At 48.7% G+C, this 17,539-nt stretch overlaps 1 protein-coding gene across 15 annotated transcripts in view; it reads right to left on the bottom strand.

The window, feature by feature from the left end:
- The window catches only part of Adar (adenosine deaminase, RNA-specific), a 40,192-nt gene that overhangs the window by 5,554 nt on the left and 17,099 nt on the right, over positions 1-17,539 (bottom strand). For 4 of the 15 annotated variants that reach the window (XM_087634968.1, XM_087635010.1, XM_087634998.1 and 1 more), the window contains 11 exons: positions 12,257-13,412; positions 11,990-12,139; positions 9,347-9,530; positions 8,051-8,199; positions 7,426-7,564; positions 7,115-7,299; positions 2,169-2,316; positions 1,705-1,876; positions 1,059-1,152; positions 419-541; positions 36-169 (listed from right to left, as the gene is read on the bottom strand). In XM_087634968.1, the coding sequence (XP_087491094.1) occupies positions 36-169; positions 419-541; positions 1,059-1,152; positions 1,705-1,876; positions 2,169-2,316; positions 7,115-7,299; positions 7,426-7,564; positions 8,051-8,199; positions 9,347-9,530; positions 11,990-12,139; positions 12,257-13,412 (2,634 nt within the window). 15 annotated transcript variants of the gene reach the window in all.

The following is a 17,539-nucleotide window of genomic DNA, read 5'->3' as shown; positions in this document are numbered from 1 at the left end:
TCTGTGAGGAGGAAGGAGGCCCACCTATCACTTACCATTCTCCACCTTGGTGCGAAGCTTGCCTTGCTTGGGATTTTCAAAGACAGGGTAATGGCGGGACTCTGTGCTTTCCACAGCACGGTCACTGCAGGATTTGTCAAAGAGGGCTCCGTCTCCACATGGTGCCGTGCTGCCAAGCAATCACATAGTTAGGACTCCACCTACACCTCTCCTTCTAGCCTCACGGGTCTTGAAACCACTCAACATCCAAGCCAGGGACATTTCATTAAGCCTATATGGGTACTGGGTGGCGGGGATGCTTTGCCATCTGGGTGTGCGCCTCAGACACAGAGCAGGTGAGGCTGACAGTGCGAGGGCGAGGGCGAGGGCGAGGGCAGGAGCAGAGGGGTACATGGACAGCCAAGCCAGGGGTGCAGACCTGATGTAGAGGTGAAAAGAAACCGTCTTTTTTATCTGGAGCTTCTCTCCTCCCCTGGCCAGCTCGAATATGCTGTTCTTGGCAGTGTGGTGGTTGTACTTCATCAGCTCACTGTAGAGAAACCTACCAGAAGGAAGCTGGCTAGGAGGCATGGAGCTTGCGCAGAGCAGACCACACCTCCACATGCTCTGCCCGCTGAGCCAGGGTGAGAAAGGTCTCCATAGCACACCGCTTTCCGCTTGTCAGGTAGCAGAGGGACTGGGAAGTTCTCTACAGATCTCTGCATCTCAGAAGAGGTAGCAGTCTTTGGAGTAGCCACATGACTCCAGGCAGAATAACCCGGGTCGAGGCCTCAGAGGGCGGGCTGCTGCTTCTCCCGGCCTCTTGCCCTTCATAACTTAAAGAGGACTCAGAAGAAAGCTGGCCGGGGCAGGGGATGTACAGGTTCTCACATGGAGGGGAGCTGCTTCATTCAAGGATAAGGACTCAGATCGCTGTATGTTGAAGAGATGCGGCCAGGCCACAAAAGGGACTGACTGAACCACAGGCCCAACAGACTGCCACCGATCTGCTGGGGTCTCGGGGAGGCGAGTGGACTCGGGGCCCATGAAAGACGAACGGCTGCACCCATCTTACTCACCTGATGAAGCCTCTCCGGGAGATGATTTCAGCATGGCAGTCATTGACAGTCTCTCCTTTCAGGCTGAGAGAGTCCCCTTTCACACAGCGATTCCCTGGGAAGGCCATCAAAACAGAACAGGGGTAACAGGGGTGCTGGTGAAGCAGGTGAAGATGGAGGGCAGAAATGGCCCTGAGCAGACAGATTCTGGGCTCTGTGTCTTAGACTAGGGAACAAGAACACCCCTGACAGCACGGCGTGCACACCTATCTCAGCATCTGAAAGGCTGAAGCATTGAGCTCCTGCATCAACGCAAAACAAAATCTTCAAGTCAAACCCCACTCAAACCCAAACTCATTCCAAGTCTGAGTTGACAGCAGCCAACATGAACAGAACGAGTCCTTACTGAGACGCCAAGGGACAACCTCAGACTTCAAAGACTGAATGTTTCTGCTGGATTTACCTGCTAACACTAACTATAAAAATCTTAACTGCACCAACTCTAAAATGTTTTGAGTGTCACATTGAGTGTCACAACATTGAAGACACTCAACCTACATGGAGTCTTTTGTCTTTGTCTCTTTTGGACTCGCTCACAATGACTTCAGAGAGGGTGAGGACCTGCTAGCAGGCATCAAGGCCCATGTCTCAGGGACCACTCACTCACCAGTCCCCAAACTGACAACAACACCCATGTCCTCAGGATCTCTCTTCATAATAATAGCAGCCAGGATCTTGCGGCCGAGCAGGGAGGGCTGGAAACTGTTGGTCAGAGCGTTGAAGCATCTGTGGCTCAGCATAGCTATCTGGTCGTGGAAGGTGCTGCCAGTGAGAGGAAGCTGTGGGGACAGGAGCAGTGTCAGGGGCTGCCCTGCCTGCGTCCACTGCACGTCAGTTGCAGGAGAAGTCGTCTTTCCCCATCCCACACCCCAGACATGCACTCTACTGAGACCAAGACTGAAGCCTAGGATTAATTACAAATCCTCCCAGGGAGGAGCAAGCAGAACCCCACCATGCCCCAAAAAAGAGAGTGCCAAAAGCAGATGTCTTAACTGTCTTTGGATGTGCATCTGGGGACCTGGAAAGGAGTAGCATAGTTCTTCTGAGACTGGCCCCGGTTACTGGGGTTACCTCTGCGAAACCCAACTGCTCTGCCTTCTCGCTCTCCCCGATCAAGACACGAAGGGCTGCATCCGCTGCGTCTTGCTTGCCCTGTTTCTTGCTGTGTGCACACACGGCTGGAAACCAGCGGCCCCCAACTTTTGCTTGGTAAACAAACCTTTGGGATGAGAAAGAGAATGAAGACAAGCAGCAGAGGACCCTGCCAGCTGTGCTGTGGGGAGGCCATCCTAGCAAACATAAAGGCCTGCTGGTCTCATTTGGAGGCACAGCTCAGATTTTGGTCATTCAGGAATTACATGACTTTTTTTTTCTTTCTTTTTTTTTTTGCTACCCAGATGACAGCTGTACTATTTTTTTTTTTTTTTTAGTATTTTCTTTTAAACAGACCCATGAGAACTATAAATATATTTAAAAGTAAATTTCATTTCATTACCATAAACAGGAAAACAGTACCATTTCCCATAAATGCTACAATCTTATTAAATTCTGTCTAGGCACTGTACTGGTACCTGCAGAGTCTCTGAGCTGTTCCTTATTTAAAGAGAGGATGAGAGCGAATTGGAAAAGGTTTCTTTACAGGCTGGGAAGATGGCTCAGTTGGTGAAGTACTTCCCTTGCAAGCACTAGGACCTCCTCCCCCACAAAAAAGGTTTGGCACGGTGGTGCAGCATGTCTGCAAGCCCAGCAGTAGAGGGAAAGGCAGGTGGATTCGATCCCTAGGGCCAGCTGCCTAGATAGCCGAGCCAAGCCAGCAGCTTCAGGCCAAGGGAGAGACCCTGTCTCCAAATTTCAAAACAAACAGAAAGAAAAAGAGTAGTGATGGAGACGGAGGGAAGACAGACATTTATTTGCACTCCACTCACACAACTGTGTGCACACATACATGAAAAAGCTTTCTTCTCAGGTAGAAATGAAGGAATAACTGTCTTCCCACATACCCGGGTGTTCAGCACTCTCTGATCCCCAGACTTCAAGACTGGGCTCCATGGAGACCAAGCAAGTGCTCTACCACTGAGCTGTATCCCTAACACTGTCTGATTTTTAAAATATCCAGCTTTAGTTGGGTAGTGGTGGCACATGCCTTTAATCCTAGCTCTTGGGAGTCAGAGGCAGGGGGATCTCTGAGTTAGAGGCCAGCCTGGTCTACAGAATGAGTTCTAGGACAGCCAAGGCTCTCAAAAAACAAAACAAAACAGTATTTGTTCCTTTCCAGCAGGCTTGAGATGGCCATAGGGGAGTGGGGTGGAGGGTGACCCCACTGTTCGTTCCTGTAAACCCCGTGGCAGCCGGAGCACAGCAGCATGGAAACTAGCACCCCTTTGAAGTCTTTCCTTTCTGCCAGACCCTAACGCAAATTTAGTTCTGGATAAAGTCAACGGTGCGGAACAAGCACAGCCCGCCTCTGCCACCCACACTGGGCTTCCCACTGCCGTTCAGGAACTAAGTATCTAGATGCCTGGTTCCCTTCTTAGCCCATGTTGGCAAGTCCCTTCTAGCTGGTGGGCAGATTTCAGAATTACAGTAAGGGCGGCAGGAAAGAGTCTAGTGAGCAGGGAACTGTGTTGGGTCTCTGCCTCTGCAGACCAGGACTCTGGCTAGTCTGTCTTTGGAAAGGATGACACCTTGTCACATACTCTTGTGTATCTGAGTAAGCTTGTTAATTATGAAATGAGAATCCTTTAGAGCTGTCCTTTCTCATAAAGAAGTCACAAGCCATGACCAGTTCAGGCCCTCAGTTATCCTGGCCACACTTCAAGTGCTCAGTGACTACATTCAGACAGTGGACAGGCTTTTAGCAGAGACAGGCAGGGTTTTATTTTTATTTTAAATTGTGTATGCGTGTCTGTGCAGTGCCTTGGAAGGCTAGAAGAGATGTTGGCTCCCCCGGGAGCTGGAGTCACAAGTGGTTTTGAGCTGCCTGGTAGATTCTGGGAACTGGAGTCCTCTGCAGGACCAGTCTGCACTCTAACTGCTGAGCCTTCTCTCCAGCCCTCAGAGGGAGTGAAGAGTACAACAGAATAAACTGATGCTGGGTAGAGCATGCAGGGAAGCACGGTTCAGACAAGGCCTCTCAGAGACGGGTAAGGGATTAGTGTACAGGCGGAGGTCAACAGGCCAAGACAGGTTATAAGGAGAGGCAAGGAGGAGAACGAAGATGAGGAAACAACCAATCCTCAAGCACGTAAGGGGAGGGGACCGAGGGGACCGGGACCTGAGCTAGGAGGAGTAATTCCTTCATACTTCCTGACAGATTCAAGGAAGGCAGGTGGCCTGGTCTGGAGAAAATCAAGTATTTCCTGTTTTCTAAACTGGGAAGTGAGGTTACCAGTTTAGATTGCTAAGAGCGATTTTGGTGGATTCTGAGGCAAAGGTCTGGAAGAGTTCTCTCAAAGCAGAAAAAAGAATTTAGCACAAAGTGCTAGTAAGAGACAAGGGTGGTGAGAGGACAGCTCCACTCAAACCATCAGTGACTCCTCACTGCTTTTCTGCTACGGCTCAGCCGACCTACAAGGCAGGCCCTGTGGGCGGCCCAAGTGCTGCTGCAGCAGTTGCTACCAGGCTCACCGTCCCCTCACTTACTCCCTGCTCCCCACCAGACCACCTCTCAGTCCCTTTAGCAGATCTGTCCTCCCCACAGGAGTAGATAGACGGCTGTCCCTTGGTGTCCATGGGAGATGGTTCTAGGACTCCTGAGGACACCAGAACCACTGAGCACTCAGTCCTTGATATAAAATGCCATGGTGTTTGCAAATAAGCCTGAGGATTCTGCTGTGCCTGCATCGTCTCTAGCTACTCACAATACACTGCGTAGTGATGTACTGGGTACGAAGTAGTGACCTTACCGCTCAGGGAACAATACGTATCTGCGTATGTGCAGTATTCGCACAGCTGTGTGAGAGGTGATGCCGAGAATTAAACCCAGATGCACTTCGTTAAGTCAAAAGATGCAGTTTCAATGGATACAGGCTGCCTGCCTTGTCCTACATCCTGTGTTTTCTCTCAGTCATCTGAAAGTGATTTTTAAGCATCACTTCCTGGGAGAAGCCTTCCCCTGAGGGAGTCAAGCTGGGCCACGCAGGGCAGTCTAGCCTTCCACAAGACTTAGCAAATGTAACTTCACACTTCCTCAGTGACTGCAGGCTACACTGATAAAAGGGGCTCCACACACATGTGTTATGTGCTGTTGAAGTTTTTTGTGTATTAATATTTTCGTTCATATTTTGAACATATAGATGCCATATTTTGTCTATTTGTAGTTTATTTTATGAAAGAGTTCTTCAGAAAGAACCTATGCAAGGTAAATAATTTAGGCCTGGGGTTATTGTGTATTTTTTCTTAGGTGGTCCTTTTACTCTGGATCAATTTTTCCAGGCCTTTTCCTTTATGGCTTTGTTTTGTGGAAGATCTTAGAAATGCCCCTGCTTTCTCTAGTGATTACTGTGATTTCATTTATGTAAATCTTGGATTGTGTGGAATTGAGGTGCAGGAAAGGGGGCAGGCAGAGGCCATCCCACGCCTGTCTCTTCTGGGCACTGCCCTTGCTCCTCTGTTCCTGTCTATCCACCTACAGTTCCCACTGTTTCAACGCCTGCTAGGGTCATTACACTTACTACTTCGCTTTTCTTTAATTTTCTGAGCTATTCGTTTTAATTATTGAGACAGAATCCCTCTACAAGTTTTGGTTGTCCTGGTACTCCCTACGTAGGCAAGGAACTTTCTACCTGCCTCTGCCTCCCAAAGACTGGGTTTAAATTAACGGCATGCTCCACCACCCCTGCTCCTTCTGAGATATCCTTAAAGATTTATTTTTGGTAGGACTCAGAATCAAGTTTCTAGTTCCAAAATAAATTCTATTGGTGATTTCTTACTAACGTTATTTGAAGCATGGAGCTTAATTAGGGAGCTTTTTTAATGGACTTTCATGAGATGGGGTACAGCTTAGTTGGCACAGGGGCTTGGCTACACCCGTACACATACACACGTGATCGCCCACCTATTGGAAAGTCCACTTGCTTTCTCCATCTTTGACTGCTATTAACTTTCTGTATGCTACATGCTTCACATTACTTCCTACGCTTCCTTATTAGTATAGCTGTACTGGAGGAGGGTGATCTTTTCCACAGCCCTTCCCTCGGCCTACTGCTGAATGTGGAACATGCTGAGTAAACTGGTGTGATGGTACCACTGTGTCATCCCAGCACTTGGGAGGTGCAGGTAGGAGGACAGAGAGTTCAAGGCTAGCCTATTACACAGTGAGACTAAAGCTAAGAAAAATAAAAATAAAAACAGAATATAAAGTGATCTAGAAAGGGATCTGGAGAGACAGCTCCAGCTAAGAGTTAAGAGCACTGCCCGATCTTCCAAAGGACCTGGGTTCAACTCCCGGTATCCACATGGTGGCTGACAACTGGTCTGCTGCTCACAGCAGTCAGTTCCAAGACGTTTGACACCCTTTTCTGGCCTCCTCAGGGATTGCATATCCAGGTGACATTCATGCAAACACACATAAAACAAACAAACAAACTAACTAACTAACTAACTAACTAACTAGCTAACTAACAAGCTAGCTAGCTCTCCCTGACAGTACTTCTAGGTGAATACCAGGCTGCAAGCCAGTGCATGCTACGCCAGGAGGAATGAAACAGGTACATCTGGCCCAGTGACCAGGAGGGTACTTGAAAGGATAGAAATTAAACTTTCCAAAAATTGCATAGTTTTCCAACCATCTGAATGATCTTTAGTATGAAACTAAAATTAGCTCATAAAACTAAAAAGCTCACACTCAGTGGAACAGTGACTGGATTCTCAAGATGGCTGACCTAATAGCTTCAGGAGGCTGTGCAGACAATTTGCCCTCTCGTTATTCATAGGTAATGTGCATCAATTCTTTCCCTGAGGTCACCAGCTACTCCCAGCTGGTGACACACGGTTACAGTCAGGACTGAGATACTCACTTGGGTTCATGAGGAGGTCCAGACTGGTCAATGAGCTTGAACTCAGCAGCAAAGCCATGAGAGCGGGCGTACTCCAACAAGCCACCCACAGGGTTGGTGTTCAGGTACCTTACGAGCTCACCGATCCTCCGGATCTTGTTGGGAGCCACAGATTCATCAAGTGAGTCTGTGTTCGCACCTCCAGACTAAGAGGAAATTAGTTGAAGAGGAACCAGTAATATGTCAGAAAACTGAGAGGGAATCAAAGACAACCCTACCTGACCGCGCTGTCAGAAACAATGAGCTGTAGCTTGAGCAGGACAACGCCCCACCTGGTCATCAGCGGAATTGGCCGCCTCCTCTTGCAGAGCTTTCATGGCTTCCTCTGCGGCCATCTGCTTTGCTACTTTCTTGCTGGGGGCACTCACGGAGGGGAAAGTCTGGGCTCCTACTGCCACACAGTACTGGAACCTTAGATGAAACGATGGGCAAAAGATCACAATGGCTGGGCTGAGATGGTCTGCCTCACCTTGGTCAAGCCGCTATCTTCCACCTCCTGCAGCTCTTACACACATTGCCTGTGGCCTTGGATGGCCAGCGCTCTGCCCACCTCCTGCCCCTGGTGTCTCCTGACCAGTTAACCACTCAACATGCAGGGGTTAACCAAGCCCTCTCCAGGAAGCCTGGTTTTGAACAACCATGTGCATGGAACTCTCAAGTAGGGAGCTACTAAGGCAAGCCCAGGTCCTAAATCTTTGTGTCCCACCATACTGTCCACACTGTGACCCTACCTAGTCCTCCATCCCCTCGAACTCCTAATCCCAGATTCTCTGCTTCATAGCAGCACCCAGGCCCTGAAGGCCCCTTTCCAGGGAAACGACTCCCCCTGGTGCTGCAGTAAGTATCTTTCCTACTTTGGGGGAGACCTCCACAAGACACACCACACATGAGACATACTTGGGGTCATGAGCAGGGCCTTCTTTGGACAGGAGACGAAATTCACAGGAGTTCCCTAGCTTGTGCATACACTCAAGCAGTGTAGTAACTGGGCTCTTCCCAGAGAACAAGGATGTTGCTGAGGAGCTGGGGGGCTGGGACTCTGCTGGCTGGAGACAAGAGAGGAGAAAGCAAAGGACAAAACAGATACAAAGAACACTAGTCAGTTCATCACAGCAGGAGGCCAGGAGGTTGAGACTTTTATCTCCCCTTCCCCGTTTGTGGAAACAATGTCTTCCCTTAGAGCTCAGCCTGGCCTTGACCCCAAGGCGACCCCCCCACCTCAGTCTGCCAAGTGCATAGATTACAGTGAGGGTCACCATGCCCAGCTAAGAATTTCTTTGGACAACTGAATGTGAGGAGATGCTATGGGGACTGGAAGGGATGAGTATCAGCTAAGAGAGGAGAGTGGATCCAAGGTTTGCAAGGCTTGTTTTAACTGCCAATGTGACACAGCTCAGAACCATAGGGAAGAAGCCCCAGTGAGGTGCTGTCTGTATCAGATTGGCTTGTGGGTATGTATGTCTTAGAGAGTGTCCTGACTGTTTTGCTGCTATGAGACCTCCTACCTTAAATGTTGGCAGCCCAGATCAAAGGACATGGGCAGTGAAGGCTCTGCTTTTCTGCGTGCCTCACTGAGGAGTTCCTCTGCGCTATTCCTGCCGCTGACCCCTCCCTCATATTGGAACCAGCTTCTTTGGGCATGAGAGCATCTCTCCAGGCACAGCCAGGCTTTCAGTGCCAGGCAGGGACAGCCAGGCGGGGACAGCCAAGGGAGGCACTCAGCCTCACGGACTCAGCAACTCCCAGTGTTCAGCTGTGTCACAAGCCTCATTGGACAACTCTGGCCAAACCATGTGCCAACCTAAGAAATCCTCTTTTAATTATATGTTCTACAGGTTCTGTTCCTCAGAGAACCCTGACTAATATATGGTCCTTTCAACTCTGACATTCTGCAAATATAATCAGACCAGCAGAAGTAGAAGAGGGGCTGGCGGGGTTGGGGATTTAGCTCAGTGGTAGAGCGCTTGCCTAGCAAACACAAGGCCCTGGGTTCGGTCCCCAGCTCCGAAAAAAAGAAAAAGAAAAAAAAAGAAGAGGGGCTGGCTATAAGTGACAGGGAGGGCAGGGCGTAGGAAAAAGCAGGGATGCTACCTCAGAAGAAGACGGACTCTTTGAGCCAGGACAGCTTCCAGAGTCTGTCAAATCCTGACACATAAATGCCAATGGGTACCTTCCCCAGCAAAGATCACTCACCTTCTCTGGGTCTTCCTCCATGGGACAGTTGGACAATTCTTCTGGCTGTCCACTGTCTTTGGCTTTGGCTTCCCGAAGCAGAATTGCCATGGCTTTCACTGCTGCGTCCTGCTTAGCAACTTTCTTGCTGCCAGCCTCAGCTGGGGGAAACTCTCGACCATTGATGACAACCTGGAATTTAAATCTTGGTGCAAAGGATTAGATGTGTGAACATCAGGTTGGGTCATCCCTCTGCTCATTCTAAAGGGATCTCCACCCAAGAGCGTTCTGCTATACACTGAGTGCCTTTCAGGGTCTCTACATAGTCCTGGTTGTCCTGAAGCTCAATATGAAGAGGTGGCCTCAAACTCAAGAGGTCCTCTTGCCAGCTCCTGTATATTAGGATTGAAAGTGTGCATCACCACACCCAGCGGTATCCTTTTAAAAATTTATTACGCATGTGCAAATGTGTGGAGGTCAGAGACAGCCTGTGGGAGCCAGTTCTCTTCTCTCACTACATGGGTTCAGAGGACCGAGCTCAAGTTGTCAAGCTTGGTGGCATGTGTTTGTACTTCCTGAGCCAGCTTGCTGGCCCATCTTTTTTTGAGACAGGGTTTTGCTCTGCAGCCCAGGTTGGCCTTGAACTAACATTCTCCTGACTCTGCTTCCCCAGTGCTGGGATTACAGGCATGCTGGCTCCTGTCATTTCTTAAAAATGAAAATAATAAAGTGCACAAGAGATGGGTAGACATCCACCTACTGCAACGGTGAAGACTGGCCTCCATGGAGGTCCTAAAGGACAGCAATGGTATTACAATGCTCTTTTCATTTCCCAGACCCACAGCAGATGTCTACCCAGTGACAGAGGCCTGCTGGGTGCTAAGAGGGGAGGAAGGGGAGGCAGAGGAGTGGGTAAAGAGCTACCTCTGAAGAAGTCCTGCTGTTTAGGTGGGTAGTGTGTCTCAGGGCACTGGAGAAATCTGTCCTTAGACTACTTGTGCAGGGCTGCAGCTCTGTCTGTCCCAGGTCTGGGATGAAACCCATACCACCTGCCCTAGACCTGCCTTAGGCTGAGTCGCCTTTGCTCAAGCTTTTAGATGCCTTAAGCTGTTTACTCAAGCTGGATCTTTACTTCATTCAGAGAAAGAAGTTAAATCTCTTACTTCCTAGGTTTTCCAACACAAGTGACATTTGACTATGACATCAATGTTTTGTTTTTGTTTTTCATTTTTTCCTCCTTTTTAGTGCAGGCTAAACCTAGTATCCTCAACACTGCCTGAGTTCCCTGAAAATTGGAATTATGGGCTTGTGCCTCCACACCTGGCAGCATCTGTGCTCTTCATAGCTGACACCCAAAGAACGACTGTCAGCAAACCCCACAGCTTTCCCTCCACTCTCTGGAGGGTGGAGGTGAGAAAACAAAAGAACTCGAGCCCCTAGCACAAACAGAAACATGTCCTGGCACTGCCAGTTTGGGATAAAGATACCCCCTTTGTTTACCAGTAACTTGGTATCATGAAGGACGGTATGAAGAAACAGGTTACTACTGGGAAACCCTTACCCTGGAAACCACCCTAAGACAGTTCTGTGCATTTGAGACACCAGAGCTATACAGATAATAGCTGACAGGTAAGATTATATTGCCTTGGGCATCTGACGTGGCTCAAATGGAGAAAAGCACCTTGTTGCTCAGGTCTCACCTCAGGAACCCATGGCAGAAGGAGACCAGACTCAGGAAAACTGTTCTCTGATCGCTACACGAGTGGCATGGCTTACGCGTGCATTTTTTTTTGAGGGGTGTGTGTATGTGTGCTTGCTCTTGCTTTCTCTCTCTCTCTCTCTCTCTCTCTCTCTCCCTCCCTCCCTCCCTCTCTCTCTTAAAAAGGATTCTATTGAATCTGATGAGGCCTTGTCTTAACTGCTAAGTACACTCAATGTTTACACAGTACTGAAATCATTCAACAGTGTCATTATTCCGTGTTCCTGTCAGTAAGGAATGTAGGCTATATAGAAGTTGGAGGTGTTTAGCTTTTTCTCTGTCTCTCTAACTACAACTTGCAACTACTCAGCCCCAGTAGTTTCAGTCATCTGACAGGTCCTTGAGTAGCTTCTTCCTGGTCCACTTATCTTCCTCGATCTGTTTCCTGGTGTGTGTAATCCCATAGTGCAGTGGTTCTCAACTCCTTTGGGGGGGTCAAACAACCCTTTTGCAGGGTCATATATCAGATATCCTGACTATCAGACATTTACATTACAATTTACAACAGTAGCAAAATTACAGTTATAAAGTAGCAACAAAAATAATTTTAGGCTGGAGGGGGCGGATCAGCACAGCATGAGGAACTGTATTAAAGGGTCACAGCATTAGGAAGGTTGAGAACCACTGCACAGTCTGGCCAGCTGCCTGAGTGAATCTCTGACTTCTTGGTTCAACAGCAGCGGCAGCGAGTACAGCCCATCTACCTGTGCAGAGGAAGATTCTGGCTACCCTGCGGTCTCTCATCCCTGATCAGCATTAGAGAAAGGACCAATCAAGAATGATTAGGTGGAAAGGAAAGAAGGCAAAGACAGGAGCCACCAAGGACACCACTCACAAGTAAACCAAGACAGTATTAGAGCCAGGGTCTGACTCACACTAGGCATGATTCCTGGGTAGTCTCTTACCGAGGTTCATGGGACGGTCCACTCTGCTCTATCAGGTTGAAATCACAGGTCTGACTAGTGAACTGAGCATACTCTAACAACCCGCTGACAGGGTTCTTCAGCTGGCACTCAGTTAGCTTCTTGTAGGGTGAACACCGTGGCAAGGTAGGGCTGTAGAAGGAGGGCATCTCCATGATGGCTCGAAACTCACCTGGTGCTGTGTGGATACTATTCAAGTTATCTGGGATGTCATCTGTGGCCCACGGGCCATTTTCAGAGGCAACATACCCTGCTCTAGAGGGGCCGTTGTGATAAGCATGAGGCCGCAGTCGTACTGGTCCTGGTCGGGCCTCGTGCCTACTTTCATACTTTGTCACAGGCTCCTGCCCGTTTTCCACTCTTTTGGAGGTTGCCATGCTGCTTGAGCCACCTGATTGGGGTGGGTGGCAGGTAGGGAATGAGGTGCTTTGAGTGGCTTCTGAGACAGCTGCTGGGGTAGCTGCAGGACCACTGTGTGTACTTCTCTTCATCTGCAGCCTCTCACGCTTCTTGTCCGTCAAGTACCAGATGGGAGGAGTGGCCCCTTCCCTGTAGACATCGCCTTGCCTTTCTAAGTCAATCAACACTGCATTCACATCTCGGGCCTTGGCGAGGCCAATGTTCTTAGCCAGGTTCAGGGCAGAGGACTTTGACACATTGAACAGATAGTCACAGATTTTCTCCTTAATTTCAGCCATATCAAGAAGCTCAGAAGGTCCTTCTAAGTCAGAGGCAGGGTCTCCGTCCTCACTGTCCAAATCGGGCTCTCCTCGAGGGACTTCCTTGTCTGAATTCACAGCTCTAGGGGGCTGAGTGCAAGCCTGACTTAAGGGCACAAGGCTCCACAAAGGAGGCTTCCCCACTCCTCTATGCAGCTTTCCCTTCCTTTCTAAGGAGTACAATATACGATTGATGTCCTTTTTGGGGGTCCTGAGCTCTCTGGCTAGCGCGTAGGCAGTGGTGGCCTTCCCCTCACCAAGCTCTTCCAGGCGGTTTAGGACCTTCTGCTCTGGATTCTGACTGATGCTCAGCTCCTGGAAGTGTGAGCAAAGACCTTCAGCACCTCTCCATGGCGGACCCCTGCTGTGTGGAGGAGGAAGTGGGGGTCCTATATGGAACCCCTGATTTCTGAGAGTCACACTCCTGGGAAACCCCCAGATTTCCGGTTGTTTTCCTTGGGCAGGTGGCCCTGGGAACCTTGGCCAGTGTCCTGGGAGGAATGGCGGTAGTGACTGGGTCTGTGCTCCAATCAAGGGTGCTTCTGGGAGCCGCCCTTTGAGAAACTCTATCTGCTGGAGCTGGAAACTCCTAAGGTAAGACTCCGACCCACGTGGCTGCAGGTATCTCCACTTGCTGTGCTCATAGCTAGGGTCCAAGCAGGGCTGTGTCTGGTGAGGGAACACCCCTGCAGAGGACAACACAGAGGGCAGAGCTTGAGTTAGAGTAGCACATGAGCCTATTATCCCTACAGTTTGTGCCTAGGGAAGGTGTCCCTGATTTCCTAATGGGTGGGGTAGCTGAGCTGTGGCCTACGTTTTCACTAGGGTGACTTCAGTTCACTACTGGCTACTGCTCGGGAGCTCATTAGGGAACAGAGAAGGAACAGGTTGCATGACACAATTTCAGATGCCTCAGTGAGACCTCCAGTAACTTAACTTTTTCCCTTGCAACAGGATATAAGGGGGCTAGGGGAGGGGCGTGAAGAACACCATTCCACTCTCCCCGATAATTTCCCTCTTAAAACTAGAAAACACAGCTAAAAAGTGGCTCAATGGGCAAGGGTACTTGCCACAGACTTGGTGCCTTGGAGATCCAAGGGGTGGAAGAGAAGTGACCTTCCTTTGCTCATCACATGTGCAGGATGGCATATGCACCGTCACCCAAACAAACAAACAAACAAACAAACCCTGAAAGTGGGGCGAAAAACAGGATTTGGGGTGTGTGAGATTGGCCGTTTACATGAGTCAGGTTCTCCAGCACGCAATGCAGCCCCTTTAGTCTAAAACCTATCATGTGCATGATCTTGACAAGCAGCACATAGGACTGGGTGAAATGGAAGTGCACCTCTCCCCAGCAGAGCATCTCCATGTGGTAAGAGGGCCTCGGTGATTTACCTGTCAGTCACAACCCTGGAGGATCAAAATTTTGTTACAGGGAAGCTAGAGAGTTGCCATCTCTGACATGCACATAGCCTTCCTGACTCTCTTCCTGAAGGCTACAGGAGCTGGGCCACAGATTTCTGTTCCCTACCTGTCATGATTGGAGCTCTTACCATCCTAATCACTATTGTGCTTCCTGACCCTGGGGTTCCTCACTTCCTATGTGACCACCATCTTCACCTTTCAGCTAACGTCCTTGTCTAGTGACCCTATCAATATCACTATTATACAACATGCTTTTAGCCATCAAACCCCAACACTCTTTTCTGGTAGGTGGTGTACTGGCTGGTTTTGTGTGTCAACTTGATACAAACTGGAGTTTTCACAGAGAAAGGCACCTCCCTTGAGGAAATGTCTCCATGAGATCCATTTTAAAGCATTTTCTCAATTAGTGATCAAGGGGGGAGGGCCCAGCCCCTTATGGGTGGTGCCGTCCCTAGGCTGGTGGTCCTGGGTTCTATAAGAGAGCAAGCTGAGCAAGGCAGGGGAATCAAGCCAGTAACATCTCTCCATGGCCCCTGCATCAGCTCCTGCTTCCTGACCTGCTTGAGTTCCAGTCCTGACTTCCTTTGGTGATGAACAGCAATGTGGAGGTGTAAGCTGAATAAACCCTTTCCTCCTCAGCTTGCTTCTTGGTCGTGATGTTTGTGCAGGAACAGAAACCCTGACTAAGACAGCTGGTAAACATTTTCTAGAAGAGGCTAAATAATGCTGAGCAGTGTTTGTGGAACCAAAGTCTACACAAACAAGCTCATCCTTGGTCTTCTTTGTACGATATTTTTTTTTTTTTTTGGTTCTTTTTTTCGGAGCTGGGGACCGAACCCAGGGCCTTGCGCTTCCTAGGTAAGCGCTCTACCACTGAGCTAAATCCCCAGCCCCATCCTTGGTCTTCTTTATGCACCCCTATCCCACAGGGCTGGGATTGAGGTGTCATGGTGCAGAATGAGCAGCCTAATCACACAGCTCAATAATGGGGACTGTAGGGGATCCGATTAGCTCTTTGAGTGAACTTAGGAAGAAGACATTTTCTTTTCAAAGTGGTTAAAGTCAGTTTCTGGATAAATTCCTTTTTTCAAAACCTTATTTCATTTTATGTGTATAGGTGCTTTGCCTGCATTTATGTCTATGCACCACAGGTGTGCCTGGGGTCCACAGAGGATAGAGACCCCCAAGAACTGGATAATGTAGTCACTGTTCTTAACTGCTGAGCCTACCCTAACTACAGTCTAGATCTACACGGCTAGTTTCAGACAACATCTGGCAAATATGCATGTGTAGCTGCAAAGAAGCTGACTAAAGCTGCAACAGCCTCACACTGTGGACATCAGTCAGCTCTGAACATGTGTGTTGGATACACTTGCATTTGTACTACAAAAAACTGGTATATGTTAAAAGTGTAAATGGTAGAGTACATGTTAAGCTGTCTTCTGTTAAGAAAAAGAGAAAACCAGAGAGAGAGAGAGAGAGAGAAAGAGAGAGAGAGAGAGAGAACGAGCACCTGCGTGCATGCACACTAGAATGGGCACAGAAGAAATGAAACTAAGGAATCTACTGAGTTATTTTGGGGAGGTAGGACCAGAGCAGGTAACAACATTTAGTGATGTTTCTGATGTGCTCACAACCTTCCCGACTCTCCTGAAGGCTACAGGAGCTGGCCACAGTCTTCTGTTCCCTACTGTTGTGACTAGGGATCTTACCATCCTAATCACTATTGTGCTACCTGTGCTCTTACCTCTGAAAGTCTCTAAACAAACCCCTGACAGAGCGGCTGCAGACAGTCACTACCGAGACTGTTTCTACACCTCTCACTGCTCTTTCCCTTCAGGCCTATTCACCATGCAAATTATAGAACAAGTCATCTAACATCATCATGGCCCTCCAAACACCATTCTGATCCTGGTTCTCATCTGTAGGATCAAAAGATAAGGCCTTGGTCTTATCATAAGGCAAATATCGTAGTATATGTAAAAAATGCTTTCATTCAAGATAGATGCCCAAAATTTTGAGATTTTGAGGGGAGACACACACACACACACACACACAACATTAAAGGCTGGGGAAATGACTTAATGGATAAAGCCCTTGCCGTACAATCTTTTTTTTTTTCGGAGCTGGGGACCGAACCCAGGGCCTTGCGCTTACTAGGCAAGCGCTCTACCACTGAGCTAAATCCCCAACCCCGCCTTGCCGTACAATCTTAAGGACCTGAGTTTGAGTCTCCAAAACCCAAGAAAAATCCCGATGTGTGGTATAACAATCAGAAATTGCGGGGCTCTTGAGTGTATAGGGGACCAGGAAGAAAATTCCTGGAAGCCTGAGGGCCTAAGTCTGCGGTTGTCTTTTCGTGGAAAGGAGTACAAGTGTGCATGTACATCTCCAAAATTAAAAGTTGCTTGTTTTGTGTGTTTGTTTTTGAGACAAGGTCCGACTACATAGTTTTGGCCTTGAGCTCAGAAATCACCTGCCTCTGCCTCATGAGTACTGGGATTAAAGGTGTGTGCCATCATACCCACCAAATTAAAAGTTTTAAAACACACACACACACACACAGACACACAGAGAGAGAGTAGTGGAGCATTTGCTTATCAAGGGTGAGGCTATGGGTACACCCCAAATAGCTTTTTAAAATTTGAAGGGTAAACCTGGGTGGGTCATGTCTGAAATTCCAACTGTAGGGATGAAAGACTGGTGGCTGAGGGCAATCATGGCAACATGTAGAAACTGTCTCAAAAACAAACAAACCAGCATAGTCAAATCAAGATAAAGAACATCCCTAATCCCACCAAAGGGTTCTCCATCCCCTCAAGGATCAGTTTCCATCCCCACTGCTTTCCAGAATGTCATAATCAGTGCTGTACACTGCATGAATCCTCTGAATCTGGATTCTTGTGTTCAGAATGCTGCAGCTGAGGTCATGGACCGCAGCAGAAGTCTCATTTTAATGCTAAGCACTACAGTTTACTCAGTAAGCTGTGGAAAGACACCCTTCATGGCCATAAGGTACTTAGAAGACTCCCTCCCCGCCCCTCCCCACCCCCTGCCAGTTAGTTGAGATAATTTAAATTTCTCAGGAAGTTGAAAAAGAGCAAAGAGGGACGTGAGGAAAGTTGCTTATGTGGGGCTCTAGCGCCTCAGCGAGGCGTCAGGGGCCTTAAGAGAAAGGGAAGGGATGATTGTCTTGGCCTGGGTCCTCATCTGGCTTAGATGCAGGTCTATCTTCTCACCTGCCTCCTTCCTGAGAATGCTCAAAGCTACAAGAACTAGCTGAATAGAAATCCCCAGAAGGGATGGCAGTTCGGTTTGAGAAGGGGCACATGACCCGTGTAACTCACACCACAAGCCAGATATGAGCGTACAGACCCCGTGTGCTTAC

Source organism: Rattus norvegicus, chromosome 2 (genome assembly GCF_021556685.1).
Source record: "Rattus norvegicus strain SHRSP/BbbUtx chromosome 2, alternate assembly SHRSP_T2T, whole genome shotgun sequence".
Classification (NCBI taxonomy): domain Eukaryota; kingdom Metazoa; phylum Chordata; class Mammalia; order Rodentia; family Muridae; genus Rattus; species Rattus norvegicus.
The sequence above is the reverse complement of the archived record's forward strand: the minus strand, read 5'-3'. Positions and strand labels throughout refer to the sequence as shown.